Here is a 19,640-nt window from a genome sequence, read left to right as displayed (position 1 = left end):
TGTCGTAAAATATTCAACTTAGTTCAATATATTCAGGGTAAGAGGGCTGAAGCAGGCTGAGGGCTGAGTAAAGCAGGGAACTTGGCAAAGCAATTTTTGAACAATAAGATAATGATTGTAATAATACATGAACTAAAGAAATACAGTGAAAAATTACTATAGTGGGAGGCACATCAAAATTAATTTCAAATCATAAATATCAAATAGATTAAACTGGAATCAGTGTCTGGGGACCAATTTTAGCAGTTTTCCATTAATCTTTATCATCCACATGATTACACTTTTGTTTTTAATGATACTACACTTAAGGGAATTCCACTCCCTTTGGATGACAATTGTCAGAAAGCAAAGGGTCTTGGAAAGTGATCTTGAAATCTGGAGAATTAAAATGAATTAAAGATGGATGCAAAAGACTATGAGTCACTGAAGCATGGCATGTAAAGCCATTAAGGAGTAATTGTGTTTGGAAGGGAAACATCATTCCTGGTTGCATTGGCAGGAACTGGCATGAAGGCAGTGAAGTTACCATTTTGGTTCTTGGTGGGATTAGGGAAAGCTCAGCTGAGGTGTTCCATCCAAGTTGGGATTTTTGGGCTCACTTGAAAACAGAGGACAGCAAAACAAATGAAAAACAACTTGGGAACTACTGTGTGTAGGAAAATTTTAATTCAGAGAGAATAATGTGGAGAAACAGAGACTTATTTCCACAGCAGAAGGTACTGGTGGATCACAGCCATGCAGCTGTGTTAGAAAACACCTGCAGGGCCTGGCCCAGGTGGTGTGTGAATGTTGTCTGGTGTCACCTGGGCATTGCTGTGCATTGACCAAGCTGCAGAAGTAGCCAAGGTCACTTCAGTTACGAGTTTGAGTGACCAAACTAATGCATTCAGCAAAGGAGTTGGGTGGTGGGCTGCTGTGTTTAACTCATCCATCTTGGCTGGAAAACACTTTGTTCTTCATTCACTTCAGGTATCTACAGGGCTGAGAGGTTTTGGCAACTCTGCCTTTCCAGTTTTCATGTGGAGCCCACTCCATTTTCTTTTTGACACTTAAGTATCTAGCCACAGCTAATATTTATCTTCTTAAAAATGTGTTAACTGGTTTCACTGGGGTTTGTGTTTCCTGCAATCCAACAAAGCCAAGGATTCTCTCCATTAGAATACTGGGTAAGATCCTTCTGCTGGTAGAGTTCTGTTGGCTCCAACAGATGCTTTGTGTATCCCAGCTATGTGAAACTTGCACTTTACAGGAAACTTTTAATAGTTAATGTGGTACTTTCTTATGGTAGTGGCTATCAATGAACCCCATTCAAGATCAATCAGATCACTATTGCACATTTATGCTTGAAAGCATTTGTGAGATAAGATGGGTAAGATAGAATCATAATCTTCTGTAGATGCTAGGGAAAATATGATTTTTTGGTGCTTTGAAGTTTGCTTCTTCATGGGGACACGTGAGGTCAGGTTTTAGTATCAAAATCCACTTATTGGAGGGGAGGAAATTCCATTTTGCTTTTTTTTTTTTTTTTTTACTTTGAGTTCTGGATGTTTTTGCACCATCCCAGAAGCCAAGTGTGGTTCCTGGTACAAGTACTCCAGGATTTTTTCCAATGTCTGTTCTATCTCACTTCTCTGTTTAAATTTATCCAAAATGGATGGAATTGTTTTGCCAATTTGAAGTGAGCCTTGAAGCTGCTGGTCAGGATTGAGGCGTTGTTGGATGTTGTAATATGAACATACCTTGTCTTTGCTTTTCTTGGAGAGTAAGTGGCAGATGGCACTTCTGGACTAAGGTGGTAGTTAAATGTGCTGTTCTTTTCAGATGCTGATGTAAATAAAGGGTTCTACTTGTAATAGTTGCTAGATATGTTTTAAAGAATTTTATCACATACTTGGGTGATTAGAATCTGGGAAAATTCATGATCAATCAAACTCATGATTACATGTAAGGTTTTCAGTTCTGGCATCTGTGAAGGAAAGGTATTTCCCATCAAGTTTTACTTTCAGTAGATTTTTGTTGTGTTTGTTACCTCTTTTCCAAGAAGATTTTGGGACCATGATTGCTTTATAGAATGTTGGCATTTGAACAAATTATTTGTGTGTTAATTTAAAAAAAAAGTCATATTTTGTCATTCATTGCATCAAAGTAATGGACCAGAGAGATAAAACATTGTTCAAATACTATTACTGTGCACTGGAGAAATCAGATTTTGGTGATCTCAGTTTAAAAGAACATTTCATACATTTGGCAAAACTTACAGCATTTAAGAGAAGAATGATCTACTGTAAATGTGAAGACATTCAGTAAAGAGGTTTGGCATGGATCTTTAATCTTTCAGTTGGGAGTTGGGAAAGCAGCTGGTTCTAGATACCCAGCTCAGATAAAAATTTGGATAAAAAGACTGTTCCAGTGGAAGCTTTTATGCAGGTCCTTTTGTCATTGAAGTGCCTTCATCATAACGATCAAATAGGTCACTTGGGATATAGGTGTGTGCACTGAAGATGTCTATTTGAAGGTCTTAATATATCAATTACTTGTTGGACGTCAATAAAAGTTTTGAAAGTGCATAATTAAAAGAGGTTCATTCCTGAAATTGAAATGATTTTTTCATTTTTTAATGGATGCCTTTGTTCAGATTAAATAGCAACAGTAATTTTAGTCATTATCACGTGTGGGTCTGACTCCTGAAGATTTTAGCCATCTGTTTATCACAGACTGTGCTATAAAAGTTGATTGTGTGTATTGACTGTAATGTGATTTTTTTTTGCAAGCTCTGATATTTCAGATAGCTCATAAATTACTGTTGTGAGCTTTGTATAACTTTTCATTCCATGTTCCTGAGTGGTAGCATTGCTCCCTTAACTGTTCTGAATCAGAATGGGTTTGATTAACCATCTTCCAGTTTCCCATGGCCATTTTCCCTGGCTGCTGGTTTACTTTCTAGATGGCACATGGCCTCTTTGAGAGGCTCTCTTGGCTTCCCCAGGGCAGCAGTTTAAAACAACCAAGGGCTTGCATATTGTGCAGAAGAGAGAAATAGGGAAATGAGTCACTGGCCATGGATGGATGCAGTGCTGCACTGGAGTTCAGACTGATTCTCTGCTAGGTTTTCATGAAATCCACTGTGTGAATTCAGAAAGGGTATTTTGGGCCTGGGGGGGCTGATCAGGCCCTTCTGAAGAGCTTAAATGCTGCTCTTTACTCTTGTTCATTTCCACTGGAACAATTCTGATGTCAGGACAATAATAATATTATTATATATAATAATATATTGGTAATAATCCAGCCAATACTGGAGCTGTATAATATACATGTGTATATAGGTAATCTTGATATATGTATATATGTGAATATATATATATAATGTGTATGTATGTCTTTGTGCATCTGCCATGTGTGTATGTGTGCACACACATTTTTGTGTGGATTGGATTTTTTAAGACTTTGAATTGTGATACATTCCAGCTTAGCCAGTGCTGTTAACTGAGCTGTTGATTCACCTGATATCACTTTAATCTCTTCCATCAGTATTAAAAACTGTTTTACATCTTTCTCTGTTCTTGTCTTCTTTTGTAGAGACTGTGCATAAAATTATGTTTCTTGTTTAGATAATCTTCTAGTTCTTTGTTACTGATATGCTCCAATTGTAGTTATGAAACAAAGTTGTCAACAGTGTTTCTTAATGTCAGAATTAACCTCATTCTAACAAAAAAAAGAAAAATTGTGCTATTTGCACTTGAGTAGGTCACAGTGCTGATGTTTCCATGTGTGGTAACAGACTGCACAGAAAATTACATGTGTGCTGCTGTGTGAAGCAGGCAAACATTTTTGAGGAGATAATTGCCATACCTTTTCTTGACCTTTAAAATATGACCTTTCTCTTGATGTAACTTCAATGGAAATTTGTATTTATTTGAAGTTAACAAAGAGAAGGATGTTTTGGAGTAATTTCCTTTTAAGAAAATACAAATAGTGCAATTTACTACTGCAAGAAACTGGAAAAACTAGGTATTGCATAATCACAAGTGTAGTTTTAAAAAGGCTTTATGAAGTATATTACCTTAATACTGATCTTTGAACTTGTAGTCATAGCATAAAGTTTAACATGAGCGACAGCAACATCCTGACCAATTATCCAAATTATCCAGACATCCCAAAATGTTCAGAACACAACACACAGAGTCTGTGGATTAAGAGGTTAACTCCTGGAACATCAAAAGAAGTGCATGATAATAAAAACAAATAGTACAAAAATTTGAGGTAACTTCCTTGCTTAATTAATTAGGTAGACCAGGTGGAAGCGAAGAGGCCAGAGCTGGTGCTCAGAATGTCTATAAAGCTGAGCAACATGACAGCACAATGGAGGAGGAACAAAGATTTTTTTAATATACTTCTATCCTGTGTCACAGTTTGAAATTGTCCTGGTTTATGTCCCTTTTGGCAAACTTACATAAAAGTGACCCTGTACTGTATTTTATGACCAGATGACTTTTTTCCCAGTGGCTAATTTGTATCAGACCCCCATCTTAAAGAGACACAGAAATGAGTAGGAAGTCCAAGCCGGTTTGTCTCAATGAGCTTTCATTGCATGCTTTCATTATTTTTGCTCGTTTTTGCCACTGATCATCCATAAATTGTTGGAAATGAGTGATTAAGGAAGTGCTGCTTAGTGTTAGTGGCACATGCACATTCTTGGTATGTTTTTTGTGGGTGAGAGGAAATCGTGTACTGCACAAACAAAAAGGAAAACTCCTGCTGGGAACCTTTCAAGGAAATTTAACTTGCGTAATGTTTTGATCTTGGTGTTTATTACAGAAAATAAGAGTAATATTTCACCAGCTATTGTTATGTGTCAGCTAGTCTCTCCATCTGCTTGCCTTTCCTTGATGGCTCTTCCCAAATTCTCAGTTTATTTTTTATAAAACACCACTTAAAAATGTAGCAGTTTGTTCATAAGCTGAAGGCAGGTGAGCTGGAGCAGTGGTCAGAACATTTATTGTGTTGTGCTTGCTACTGTAGAAAGATTTGGCTGTTGTGGCTGCAAAGCCCTGCCTGTGTTAGCAGCTGCAGCTTAACCCGTGCAAGTAAAACATGGGGGTGCAGGTTCCTCAGAAATAGTGAAATGCAGAGGTCTTTGCTTTTAGAGGCAGATTTCTTTTCTTCATCTCTTTTAAAAATATGTTTTGTAAATAAAATACTTATTTGGGGAGAGGATGAAAGTTGAAGCTTTGCAAAAATACTATTATTAACAATTTTCAAACTGCTTTTTTTTGTTGTACTCTGCTGTTAGCTTGCTGAAAAACCATAGTCTGTATGTCTTCTATCTCCTCAGTATTTTATTTGATTCACTTTTTTAATATAATGGCTTTTCCTAGTCATTGCACTATGAAATAGGACTGAACTAAGCTTGGGTTTCTGATGTATTGTGTTGCAAATTCCAGGTAACTAAACATAGTAATGAATACAGTGAAAAGTGAACCTGTTGCTTTTTTATTTCTTGGTGGCTATGAAAATTTTAATTTCTGTATTTTTCCTTATAGAAAATCTGTACTGCCAGCTTTGCTGTTTGTACCAGTAGAACTCTGGTACATCTGTAGGTGTAGACTACTGTAAAAGACATTTTACAGTGTGTGATGACCATGTAGGAAGTATGTTCAAGGTTAGCTTTGAATTATTTACATTTAGAAACTTTTTCACTTATCTCAAGCAGTTTTCCATGGAAAGAAATTGTTCCTATATTGCAAAACACTGGGAAATAAGTGGCTTGGAAATCTTTTCCAATATGAGATGATCTCTAATTAAAATTAGTTTTTAAAATTTGCCTTGATCTTTCTGTAAAATGGATTTAGAGAGTTCAAGAATCTTGAATGTTGTTTGCAAACAGAATTTCAGTGTGCTTTGTTTACTTCTACCCCTGACTGCAGTACCCAAAGGCCACTGTGTGTATGGCTCACCAAATAGTCCTGAGGTGCCCTGATGGCAGTGGATGATTATTTGGCATTTAAGCTCATATTTATTTGTCTATAAAATCATTTAGCATGAACTGAGACTTTAGTGCTCTGATCTCTATGAAATGTTTACTAGTATGCAACTGAATTATTGTACATTATATTACAACCCATTTACTCATTCCATTAGTAATACCAGAGACAAAAGTTGTTTAATCAGTCACATCAAAGGCAGCTGTTTGGGTTTGAATTTTTGACATAAACTAACTTGTTAAGTTCAGATATGAAGTCTAGTTTTTAAACTGGAGTCCTTTAAAATGACACCAACTAAAATTTATTAGAGTTTAGAAGCAGATCCTGATGATTCTGGAATTTTGATTTGGCAAGTAGTTTGATTATGCTTTTTCCTGCTTCTATTTAAAATAAAAGTAGCTGATAGTTGTACAAACCCATAGCATAATCTGTAGGATGTAAGGTGCAGAGTTAAGGACTGTATTTAACTGTAGATCTTGTGTTAAGGATGGTGCCTGCTGAACCTTTGTGTGGTTGCTGCTTCCACCCAAGTCTCAGAAACAGCTTGTGCATGGCTGAATGTAGAATGTGTTTGAAATTTGTAATGTAGAGGGTAACCCCATCTAATACTAACAATGAGAAGAGCTCATAGAACTTCTGGGAAGATGAGAAGGTTTGGTATAACTTGTTGGCATGTAACACTGACAAGTCTTACACTGAACTCTGAAAACATGTTAAAATTACAGCTTTACACTACCAAGTCCTTCACTTGCATTTCTGCAGAGTTAAAAAATTTCTTACCTTGCCAGTATATGTATTAGCAAATTAGAGTTTGGTGAGTGATTGGCCTGCTTCTGTGACTGGAATCTGTAACTCTAGTGTAGATTAGTGTGAAAATGAAAATACCTTTGTAAAAGTCATGTCTGTTTGCAGTGATGTCTGCTGTCCTTTCACTATGGCTGCATGAAAATTGCTACAGGTAAGTCAAAAGAGATTGGGAATCCTGGTTGTGGTGGTTTTTTTTGTATTTCAAAATCTTGACTTCAAAATACTTTTTTTTTTTTTTTCCCCTGAATGTCTGTATTTAGACATTTAGGATCAAAGGCTGTGCAGGACAGGTAAATAACATCCATGTATTTGTCAGCTTAAGGCCATACCATGTTTCACTGAGAGTGAGATAAAAATAAATTCAATAATCAGTGGCCAGGAGAGAGAAACTTGCTAGGCGATGAATAATGATTTAATGTGAATTAAATAATTTTTATGGTTAAAAAACCATTTAATGGTTTTGTATATATATATAATATTTTATCAGGTTTTTATTAGACTTCTTGCTTAAGTCAGTTGGGGACATTATATGCAAAAATCTGCCTTTTTTATATTAGCATAGGAAATCTGTGGTTTGTTGAATACAAGTAACAGTTCTGTATCTGGGGACAGCTGAGGGGGAAATAAGGGAATGCTGGTTGTTGCACACATTGGATCAAGATGTGATGAGATGTGATCTGTGCTCCGTTTCATTGAAGTAGTTAAATGTCAGTTGGTTGCTTCCATAAATTAGATGGTACTTCGTTTAAAGAGGCCTCAGTGTAAGGTACAAAAAGTAGGCTACCAGGAGATAAACTGATGGTAAAGTTTATTTGGTACAGCTTTTCTGCACTGGCTGCCTCACTGCCACTTCATTATCTGGGCAGGGCTTCAGCCTTTCTGCAGCTGTGAATAGAGTTGAAATTATAATTACTTTTTTAATCAATTCTGTAATGTAGATAGAAAATCTAAATCAGGTTAGTTTGTGTTCTGGCAGTGTTTTAATGTATTTGAGCTGTGGAAATTCATACTTGAGCTGATGTAGTATTTTTACACTAATATTGCTAACAGCAAGATGAACCTAGTGTTGTTAGTAATATTGGGATAAAAATACTGCACAAAGAAAGTGGTGTTATTTTGAAATGTGGTTTTCTGACTGACACATTATGAGTAGGTAGAGGCATCTGTAAAACTACTCACTTTTGGAAGCTAGCACTGGAGCATTGGTTATTGCACCTCACCCCAGCCAGGAATGGGCTGCATTGCTAAACTTTTGTGCTTTCCCCACGCCTACGTTGCCCTGAACTTACACATTTGTGCTGTATGTAGCATGCTTATGCTTTGTAGAATTTCCACAGTTTCTGTTAAGAGCCTTAACACGTAGCTGGAAGCCTGCAAATGGAATAAGAGGAGAATATTTTCCTCTGCTGCTCTCTTAGTGGATTAATTGAAGGGTTTTTTAATGGTTTTTATTTGGTTTTAGGGTAGCTTACAGAGCTCTGCATGAGAAAAAGTGTTAAAATATGTTTAAACATGTTATATACTTCTACTGCTTGTAAAGTGGTACAGCTACCAATGCTGAGCTTCAATCTCTTATTTTATCACTGATGTAAACTGAAGCACAGGATACTAAAATATTTCTTCTTCCTAAGACACTTTTTTTTAGGCAGAAATAAGTAGCTTTTAAATTTTGTATGTATGGAGCATTATTAATGTCCTCTATAGACACTTCTGTTTGTGGAAGATGATAGCTGTGTATCTAAAAACCTAGAGATGTATTTTTAATTTATTTTACTTGTCAGTTTATAATAGAATTCATGTAACAATTTAATACTGAAATGTTTCATGGAAAATTTTGCTATCCTTTGGGAAGGAAGTATTTACACATGCAAGATCCCTGAAATAGCTGTGATTCAGATCCCTTTCTTAGTCAATGGAAACAGGCAAAGAATTTGGCATACCTGAGTTAGAGCCTTTAAGAGGCAGTGTGAGCATCTTCCCATCTCAGGGTGTTTGGATTTATTTCAATAAATTGTCAGAAACATTAAATTGATTTGCTGTTAGTTTTAGTTGAAGGATATGATTTGTTTTATAAAAGTGGCTGGTTTATGCATGAGGACTGTCTTATTAACACTTGAATATTTAAATGTTTCCACATTAGGCAATGTCTTCATTTGAGTCTCCATTGACATCAAGTAGTGACTGTTCAGAACAAAAACTGTCTCTATTTTAAGTCTATTTATGCACTTTTTTTGCTTTCTAATAAAATTTAAAAAGATTTTACAGATTTACTATAATTGTAATTTTAATTCACAGAAGAAAATTTCCAGGGAATTTTATATTAGTAGTTGAAAGGTTTAACATAATGTCTTAATCATAGAGAGGCATTTTCTGATGGGTTTTCATTTATTAAATGAACGTTCACTAGGCAAACACCACTTTTCATTCCTTCTCTGAAAGCACTGGGTTTTTGATACTGATAACCATGTGATATTTAGACTTGTAGTCTGTATTACTTACTTAGTATTACTAAAATTACTTCACATTATGGATTGTTCTGTATTAGGAAGCACTTATTCTGAACTGACAAGGAGCTTATAGATCTGTAGTGAAAATTTGTGAGGCAGACAACAATTTTATTTACAAAGGAGGGGAGGAGGGAGAACCAAAGACTTTCACCCATCCCTGTCCATTTTTTTTGGTACTTTTTTCAAGAGTATCCCAGCTTCTTAATAGGAAATTCCAGCATTCTGATGCTTTGGCCAGTTCCTAGCAGTGTGCTTTTTTCTTGGGCTTATTCCCCCTATCAGGGCATTAGTAATAGACATGACTTCAGGGGATTTACTTTTGTTTTCTTTACTTATTTCAGAACATTAAAAGTGACCTTTGTGCTTGTACATGTCATTTGCTTTTGGTAACTGTCTTCAGGGTTTCATTCTGCCAGAAACACAATCACAAATTCCAAGTCTTTCTTTATACTTAATGTTACTTATCTTAATGCTCTGCCAAGCTACAAAGAAGTTGGAAAACATCTATTTATCTTCCTATCAGGCCAGTCTAGCAGGAAAGATTCTTTCTGATCCAAAAGTAAATGATTAGAGGGAGACTCATAGTGTCAGAAATCCCACAGCTCCCATGTTGTTGTTGCAGGTGGCATTGGAAAGTCTGGGAAACTTGGTAGGTGGAGGGAGTGGATCATCTGAGAGCTAATTAGTGAGAGCTGGGCTAGTGAATGGAACAACAGAGCAAACTTGTGGGGGGAAGTGACCATTTTACTGTGATCATCCTTTCATTTCTCATTTCCCTTCTCCTCAGAAGGTGTGGGTTGGATGTCCACAGATCTGCATCCATCCCTTTTATTGCAAGCTGCCGCAGGGCAGTCAAGTGCATCTGACAGCTGTAGATTGTAATTATTTTATTATAGTTAGTGTCTGCTTGCATTTTGGCTGCTATTCTGTCTAGCTTTTCCTCACTTTAAGAAATTGGTATGTATTCTGTATTCTGGTGTGTATTCAGATACAAAATTTGTAAGCAATAACACATCAAATGTACTATTTCTCTGTTGAATTTTCAAGAGCAATGCCTAATGTGGAAGGGCCAGCTCTTTGCTTGAGTAATTTCAATTCACGTATTTGAAACAGTGCCTTAACTGCTAGGCATAAATGAATCCCAACTTATTGTTCTCATTGGAGTCCATCTTGCAGTGGATAATTAAACAGATCCTAGGAAAAAAAGTGACAAAGAACTGTTTTTTATTCTGGTCACAAGGACTCCAGTCTGCAAGGAGTCCATCTTGGTTCTTAGGTTATTTCATGGCGTTATTTGTGTGCAGTGGTGTCAACAGGAATGTTTGATGGGTATGGAGCCCAAACTATGCTAGAACATTGTGGTTTGGGTGCTTCTCTGGGACACTGAAGAAAGGAGCACAAGTTTTCTTTGGCACAGGACTCACTGCAGTGACTGTACTGGATCCTGAATAGGTGGACTCCTCCCCCAGCTGTTAAGTAAAGACATCTTTTTCTTGAGCTCTATTTGAGGGATTTTTGGTCCTTCACTTCCAGCTTGGCAGGCATAACTCTAATGCTTATTGTTACATGTCTTTAGCCGGTACCCAAAGAAATAATTTTGGGTTTTTCCAGCAAAACTTCAATTTTTCTGGATTTTCAGAATTTTCTGGTTTTTGTTACTTATCCTGTGTGGCTGTTAAGTTTGATACAGTTCAGTATTTTGGCTGCCTACTCTTGCTCCATTGACAGCATGATAACTGTGAAACCATTTGAGAAAAGATGCTAACAGAATAATCATCTGAAAGTTGCTGGGAATGTTTTATGACTGACTTTTTCATGTTTGTATTGTGTGGAAAGGAAATACGAACTTAAAAATACACTTGTGATGTAAAGTGCTCATTTTAATCTTAAAATCCCTATAAACTGTGAAGATTCTGTGAGGGAAGAGGTGTGGGGGAAGACACAGTGCTAGTCTGAAGTATTTGATTCTTTTATGGGCAAGGAAATGTTGGTTTTCTTTTTCCCCTACTTATTTGAATCTGATGCTTGAATCTATTCCTTCTTGATTAAAATTTCTTAGCTTGCTTCATGAAGGTTCTGAGTCATTAGCCGCTACATTTTTAAAATGAACTGAGTTTTCCTAAAACTACAGCATCTTTTTTTGACTTAGGAATTTGTGTAGTCTCAAGGTAATAACCCCTTGACTAAATATCAGTGTGCTAAATGTAGTATGTGTTTAATGTTGCCTGATGCAAAATTGTTCTCCTTTACTTATTAAAAACTTATTTGTGGTCTGTCTTGAATAGGTCACAGCAAGGATTGCTCCAGTTCTGGTGTCAAACCATAGAAAGGGGTGAAATGCTTGACACATCTCTTCACTAATGCTAACAAATTGAGAAAGAGGGGGTGTCACATGCTAAAAAACATAATTGGGGTTAATATATAACATCCCCAACCTCATACCCAGTGTAATTCTCCCTTTTTTAGTGCCTCCCCTTCTCCTGCAGATGTTATCATGTGTGTTTGTTGCCATCAGCCCCTCACTGAGCAAATCTTGAGGTTACTAAGACTCCTTTCTGTCACGTGAGAACAATGGGCGTCGTGTGTACTTTAAATGTGCCATGAGTGCAGAAATGTTTCCCAGGCTTTCCCCATGGGTCAGGGCATGGTGTAAAAAGTGGTGTTTACCTACCTTGCAAGAGGTCAAGATGTCCAAGCAGAGCTGTGTTCACATATTCAGCACCATAGAAACTTAGCACTCTCTGGTTTTGTGTAACATGTAATTTTTATTTCATTGATGATAGGGTGTTTTATTGTTCTTTTTCCTGCACAATTTGCAACCAGATTAAAATATCAAATTAATAAAAGCCATTCCATGTCCTGCATTGGCAATGTAGCTCCAAAAATGTCCATTTTATAGGAGCTAATATGTTCATCAAAATCTGTATAGTCAGGTAATGGTCCAACAAAGAAATGCTTTTTTTTTAAAGTGAGGATGGGGCTGTAGTTCTTTCACTTTACCAGGAATTTTGCCTCTTGCCTAAAGAGATGACAACATACTGAAAGGGTTTCTGATCATTCATCAGCATTAAAACAAAAGAACTCCTGGTAAGTATCTTGATGTACATGTTAAAATCCACATAGCATTAGACAGCATTAAAAACTGTGCTTAAATTTCTGAAGAATAATAATTGGGTTTCTCCTCACAACTGGCAGAGCAAAAAATCGGCAACAAACGGCTCGATTGCTTTCATTTATTTAATAATTCTTTCCCAAAAAATAACAGCTTGTGGTTGTCTGGCCCAGGTTGTGGCACATTACTTTCCACAGTGTCTCTCCTGGAATATGGTGCATGTCTTACCTTAGCATTGTTAGAACAGCATTTCCTTTTAAACTTTCCAGAGTTTTCATGCAGCTCTAAATGGAGAGAGGAGCAGGCAGGAGGTTTCTTGCACTGTCCTTGTGAGTCAGGAGAGATCCCTGTGCCAGCTGCTGGTTGTGTGAGAGGCCTGAAACCTGCTGGACAGCCAGCGTGCAGGGCAAGGTCTTCACTTGTTACTGGTGCCAGATTAATAACAAAGCATGTTGTGTTGTTATGTTTGTATAATTCAAAATAGTTACAGAATTTTAAATGGGGAAAAAAAACTCCCAACACTTTTGCCTCCATTATCAAGAAATTTTTTTTCCTTATTGAAAAGCTGTAAGGACCTATCATCACATGTTATCTTCTAAAGTAAAACAAATCTCTAGGTGTTACGTGTGAACACATAAAGCAGAAAAAGTCTTAATGTGTTTTAAGTGGCATAATAGTCATCCCTCAACACAAGTATACTGCAGAGGAGAGGTGGTTTCCTTGGTAATTATGCTGAGTTGCTTGTTTGACATCTGTTATTCCTTCAGGACTGTTGCTGCCATTTGTACTTCATTGGGTTTTTCAGATGAAGAATTACCTTTTTTGGCCATGTGCTGTTTTTTAATATCTTTTGCCTATTTGTCATCTGGGATGACTTATCTGTGTTAATCATAATAGAAAAGAAACATGGTAAGATTTTGATGATACAGAGCAGCAATTAAAAATTTGTCAGAACACTTCTAAAATAATTAAAACCTTTCCTGCTAAAATTAGGCTTTTCTGGAAACATGAACCCTTAGGCCTGGTGCTCCAGGCAGCATAAGTAGCTCAGGATTAAGCTATAAAAACTTCTGATTGTCTTGACAATTGAATTTTAGAGAATTAGAAGTCTGAGAGTCAGATATCTCTAAGGCTGTACAAACCACAAGATCCTTAGAATGTGTTTGTAGGACAGCTTTTATTTGCAGGCAGGCCTTGAGAGCTTCAAATGCTTTTTTTTTTTTTTTTTTTCCACTCCCCCCATTAGTGCAGAGAGAAGATGACAGATATTACTGAGCTCCTGGCAAGTTGCAGTCTGCTGGGATTGATGTGTTAAATATCTTTCCTTTAATAAAATACTTCACTTGGTTAAGTGCTCATGTTAAAGAACTAGGTGGATTTTGAAAATATGCTGTGAGTGAAAGTGTAGGTGAGCTATGGACTTAGAAGCTGTGAAACTTTGAAGTTTAAAAAAAAAGAAGTTGGGGGTTTGAGGGTATAATCTGTCAGTTCTTTTCCCCAATTTTCTTGATAAACAGCTAAATTACAGTTTCTATTGGATTATAGTAATTTGCTTCCAAAAGTTTTTGTTTATAATATTTATTTTTCATCTTCCACGAGAGACTCCTTTAATGTGTCAGTCAGCCTGTAAGGTGTCAGACTTCTTCTTAGGGACAGTAGGGAACCACGCAGGGCATTGACTTTCAGGAGTGGCTTTTGCTTTATGGGTAGTTAAACTCAGCTGGAAGAATCTGTGAGGTGTTGGGTGTGTTTTGTTTTCCTGTTCAGCTGTTACCAGAGGTGTTGATACGGGCTTGTAGTGCAACAACAATTGATGCTTTATTCTAGATACCTTCATGGAAAAAGACATTAAAGTGGAGAGCTAAAACCAAAATCACTGTTGAGAAAGAGAAGTACTGCCTTCCTTCAAACTGGTGGATGTTCATGTTTCCTAATCACTGATCCTGAGTCCATCCTGGGAACATGTGCCTCTCCTTACTGACATGAACTGAAGACCAAGATCAGGCTCTCTTCAGCACTTCTGCCTTTCTTTTTAGCGTGCATTAGTTTTATCATTTTGCTCTTTGTGGTGCAGTTCATCTCTTTCTCCCTCTTGGTGTACACAGCCTTCCCTCTTCTCTGCATGTCCCTGGAGAGTAGGCATAACCCCAGTGTGTACAAAAGTGAGGGTGCTTTCTGAGCCCCTTCATGTCACTCTTAATTTCTTTTTTTTTCCTCTGATATCTTCAGGGAGTGTTTGGAGAACCAAACACTTTATATTACTTCATCTGTTTCCATTGATGAAAATATGTCCTGGTTACAGATTCAAGTTTTCTAATCTTAGAGTGGCAAATAGTCTTTCTAATAGTAGACTTTGTGTTATGCAAGATTTTTTTTAAAGCAATATATTTTTCCAGGTCTTCTTACTTCACAGATTTCTTTCCCACCTTTTTCCCCTCATGCACAGAAATGTAACTTGAAGTTGTAGCAGTATTTGTAGTGTACAGCAGTGAGTGTATGAAAGTCCACCACCTTAATATGCATTTCCATTGCCCACTTAATTTTATAATGTCGAGCTTAATTACATTTTGTGTATTTTGTTTACTTCTTTTTTTTTTTAACTCCTCCAACTATAATCAGGATCCCGGCATTATTTGGCCAATGAAAAGTAAATGTCAAATGAAAATTTGACTGCCCTAAAATAGGAGTACTCCAGGGGGCAGCTTGTTTTACTGAAAATGAAGCCAGAGGTTGTCCAGAGAGGTTTTGGAGTTTCCAAGATTGGAGGTGCTCAATTCCTGGGCAAGTAGCTTTAGGTCTGCTTGAGCTGGGGGCGGACGAGGTGACCTCTGAAGGTCCTTGCCAATCTCAATCATTCCATGATTCTCCAGAGGTTTTCTCCATGTGCCCAGAGGGGAAAATTCTGTACCTTTCATTCCTTTCAAATAGCAGCTATTTGGCAGGTACTCTAATGTCTGTAAGTATGAACTAATGTGCCTGGAACATTAATGTTTTCATAGGGCACAGTCTTATGGGTGCCTAATTGAGATTAAGTATTTACCTATGTGCTTTAAGTGTCTTAATTTCTTTCTTATCCTGGACCATTACCAAGTATTCATTAGTGTCTCTGACAGAATATTTCTATTTATCACTTCACTAAAGTTCTTTAAAGTATTATGATTTCACTATATTTAGATGAGTGTGAATCCTAGTCTGTGTGTGCTGTGCAATATAAAAATTCTTCTGCCCTGAGCAGAATGGAGAGAGTTGTCAATGGTGATCTTCCTGTTCTGGAGAGGAACTGGTGAAGGAGAGGAACTGGTATGCTACAAGAGATCAGTGCTCATGGTTAGGATGCCTGGGGTCCTCGTTCATGGTTGGATGCAGTGAGTAGAGAGCATAATTTTTAGGGTAAATGTCATATGAAGATTACCCTTAAGTCACCCCCTAGTTAAGCAGTGAGGGAAGATGTGATAAAAATAGAAAAAATAATAAAATAAAACAAATGTTCTGCTTTTAACTATCAAGTAGTCTTTGCAGTGAAATATCCCCAAGCTGGGGTGAACCTGTATGAAAAACAAGTTAGATTTGCTCGTGGAGATGTATACTGGCAAACAAAGGAAAAAAAAAAAATAAAATTATTTAAATATCAGTCTGAGGGTTCCTTAATGGCGTGGATGCCTGAAGAAAGCATCCCAATCACTTACTGCTCAAAATTAGTTAAATTAGTGATACCAGTAAACAGTAAATCTGATTTATACCAGCAAAAAGTAAATAAAAAGTAAATGTGATTTTTTATTTGGTGTATATATATTAGCGAATGGAGCATCAGCTGTCGGATTGTTGTTCCCTTTTGCAGAGGTGGCGGCAGTCCCGCAGCCGGGAGCGGCAGTCCCGCAGCCGGGAGCGGCAGTCCCGCAGCCGGGAGCGGCAGTCCCGCAGCCGGGAGCGGCAGTCCCGCAGCCGGGAGCGGCAGTCCCGCAGCCGGGAGCGGCAGTCCCGCAGCCGGGCGCTGGAGGGCTCCGCAGACTGACGGCTGCCGAGCGGCTCCGAGGGAATTGCTGCATTGTACCTGCGCAGGCTTTAATGCTTGCCGGGCCATTTGGCTATTTGCCATAATTGGCTTTCCATTCCCTTGATTGGAATCATAGATAAAAATTTGCTAATCCACTTTCTTTGCTGAAAGTATTAGAAAAGTAATCCATCTTTTAAAAATGCTCGAACAAAATCATGTGGTATAAAGAGTACTTTATGGAATAATGAGATTAATGAGAACTGTAAGGCATATGCAATTTAAAACGTTTTTCTATGGGTTTAAGGGGAAAAATGCAATCTGGGCACTATAAAGCCATAAGTACTTCCTTTTTTTATGCACTGCCTTTTAAATGTGCATTACATGCTATGCTTTTGTCTACATGATAAAATGTAAGTATGTATTCAGGGAGAAGGATCTGCTATTTACTTGTAATTTTACAAACGTTTGAAAATACCTGATTCAAACTTCTTGGCTGTGTTTTTTTCCTCCCTCTCCCCTCTTCTGCCCATAGGGCATCAGAGCACGGATTTTGGAAACCCTTGTAATGCTCATTCTTCTTGCACTGCTTATCCTTGGAATCGTATGGGTGGCTTCAGCACTCATAGACAATGATGCTGCCAGTATGGAATCTTTATATGGTATGGGATGCAAAAGAACCTTCTCCCAGTTTCATTGTAAATACAGAAAAGCAGCTTTCCAGTTAAATGTATTTCTAGTACATGCTATGTGAGTATTGCACAGGTTGTGAAGAATGTGTCTGAATTAAGTCAGCACCATTTTGATGTTAAATTCTGTGACATAAGTAGCCTCTTGGTAATTAGCTAAAGCTAAGCTCAATGTTTTCTTTACAGACCTCTGGGAATTCTACCTCCCATATTTATATTCCTGTATATCACTGATGGGATGCTTGTTACTGCTGTGTAAGTATTTTCTTCATTATTCCAAAAGATGAATGATAGTATGGTGGGGTTTTTTTTGTGTACTGTGTTCAGTCTTTTTATGGTTAAAGGAAACTTTTTGATTATGAAAGTTGAGTGGGATTTTCTTTTTCTGATTAAATTTAGGTGTGAATTTGTTAGGTTTGGGTTCTGAAGTTTAAATAAATGGTACCTTAGATTTTCAATTTTTGAGAAACTTTCCAACTCACCCAGTTTTGACTAATAACTTGTTAAAGTAGGTAGTTGAAAAAATAGGGACTCCATTCTGCAAAGAAAAGCACAATTTTAAAATGGAATATCTGCAGGAGGCCGGTAGTATGGTGAGAAAATGATTTTGGAACATTTTGTCCTATATTCAGTAAATTACCATTCTTTCTTTTGTAATTGAAAATGTTGCAGTATAGGCAGGAGTTGGAAGGCAGTGCAGCCAGCTTTCATAACCACACAGCTGGTCTCTGGCCAGTCTGCAGGTCAGTTACACAATTGCACTTGAAGCAAATGCAGTAAAAACCCAACCTTACACCAACTGCTCCTAACCAGAATTCAGTCATCCATGTTCAGGGGAATAAGAAACATGGAAAGCTCCAAATCCCACTTATAGTCTCAGCCCCCTCCTTGAAAAATTTCTAGAAAATGGCTGAGAGGGACAGAACATCTCCCTTTCTAGATTACTGTGGTTTCATCCCTTCTCCAAGCTTGACAGGTTCAAAGCTTGCATGGGGCTGTCACTGTGGAGGAAGGGTGGAGAATGATAATTTTGCTATCCTTTAAACAGATCTATGAAAGAGACCTCACTGAGTCTTCTTGAGTTCTCTGTATGTGCAGGTCCTCAGATCCCCTTTGGAGGAAAGTGGGAGGATTAACAGTGGGCTTCTCAACATCTTGTGCAGGCTGTTCCAGGGTGGCATTCACAGAGGTGCTGAACACTTTAATGGGACGTTGGTTTACAAAACTTCAAATCTGCCCTGCAGTTTGCTTCAGCAGAGCTGAAAACTCAGCCTCTCTTCTGGGGCTGTTGTAAACCAGTTCACTGAAATTGTGCCTAAATGCCAGGTTTGGGAAATGTGTAACTTAAGCAGATCACTGAGGTGAAGGCCTCCAAGCTGTGTAGCTGAAAGGGCAGTAGGGGCAGCTGCTGGGTAGAGCTTTAGCTCTTCAGCTGGTTTAATTGCTGAAGCAGTGTTTGGATAAAGCCTATTGCAGTGATGATGTAGAGCATCACTTTGTTTGTCTTTTCTCCTTTTCTTGCAGGGTTCTTCTGCAGTAAAGGCAGACTAGGTTAAGTTAGATTTTTGAATACTCCTGTATTTTTTCTGTAATATGCAGTAGCTATAGTGAAACACTAGTTAATAAAAAGAAATGCAATCCTCATAATAAAATCTTGTCTTATTTTTTTTTGGCAACTGTGTTTTATTATAATGGAAACTATAGGTGTACATGCTCATCCATATTGTTATAAATTCTTTCATCTCTGACATATCTCAGTATTTGAAGGCTGTTTTCTCTAAACTGTTTTTTTTCTACTGATAATTTTTTATTATCATGGTTGAGCCTTTCTCCCAGGAAGCATACATGCATCATTCCTGAAAACCATCACAGGCTAGGATCAGAAAGGGCCTGTTGTTATTTCACAGAAAATAATCTAAAGTCTGGTAGCTGAGTCTACTCTCAGTGGAAGTTGAAGGATAACTTTGAGACCAAAGCAGCTTCAGGATCTCTTGGCCTTGCAGCTACACCTGTGCTAAAAGATGAAACGTGCCTGAGATGTTCTCCAGTGCTGTGGCCACCCAGTGTCACTCCATCCAGGATACTGCAGTTGGCAGGTGTCTGTGCAGCTTTGGCTCGTGATAATGGTCCCTGGGCTGCCTGAACTCCAGATGAGAACTGAGAATCATTTGGGAAAGTGTTAACTGGCCCAGGGCAAATCATGCCAGGAATAGTTCTAACCATTTACTGGTGTAAGCAATCCAATCTTAAAGCCCAGGAATGCATTCTGGCACTGCTGAATTTACTAGTGAAGACATAGCCTCTGGTGCCACATGCTTTGAATAAATAATTAATTAGTTGAGCAAGTTTAAGATCTCTGATCATGTGGTGTTCCTTGTTGACAAAAAAAAGTCACAGTTAAGGTCTTGGAGAGGAGAGAAGCTTGTCTTGTTCAAAATTCATGTGATTGCAGTGGGCTTGAAAGTTCATGTTGGAGCTTTAAGCTCTTGCAGTTCTTTTCAAAACCAAAAAATGGTTATATGTGGAATACACACTAAGCATCCAAATAAAAAC

The 19,640-nt window shown here is 37.7% G+C and overlaps 1 protein-coding gene across 2 annotated transcripts in view; it reads left to right on the top strand.

The window, feature by feature from the left end:
* LMBR1 (limb development membrane protein 1) overlaps positions 1–19,640 on the top strand; it is a 67,220-nt gene that overhangs the window by 24,053 nt on the left and 23,527 nt on the right. For both annotated transcript variants that reach the window (XM_064435308.1, XM_064435391.1), the window contains 2 exons: positions 16,934–17,060; positions 17,274–17,342. In XM_064435308.1, coding sequence (XP_064291378.1) covers positions 16,934–17,060; positions 17,274–17,342 — 196 coding nt within the window. The remainder of the gene's footprint in view (positions 1–16,933; positions 17,061–17,273; positions 17,343–19,640) is intronic.

Source organism: Passer domesticus, chromosome 1 (assembly GCF_036417665.1).
Source record: "Passer domesticus isolate bPasDom1 chromosome 1, bPasDom1.hap1, whole genome shotgun sequence".
Lineage (NCBI taxonomy): Eukaryota > Metazoa > Chordata > Aves > Passeriformes > Passeridae > Passer > Passer domesticus.
This window is presented reverse-complemented; position numbering and strand designations above follow the sequence as displayed.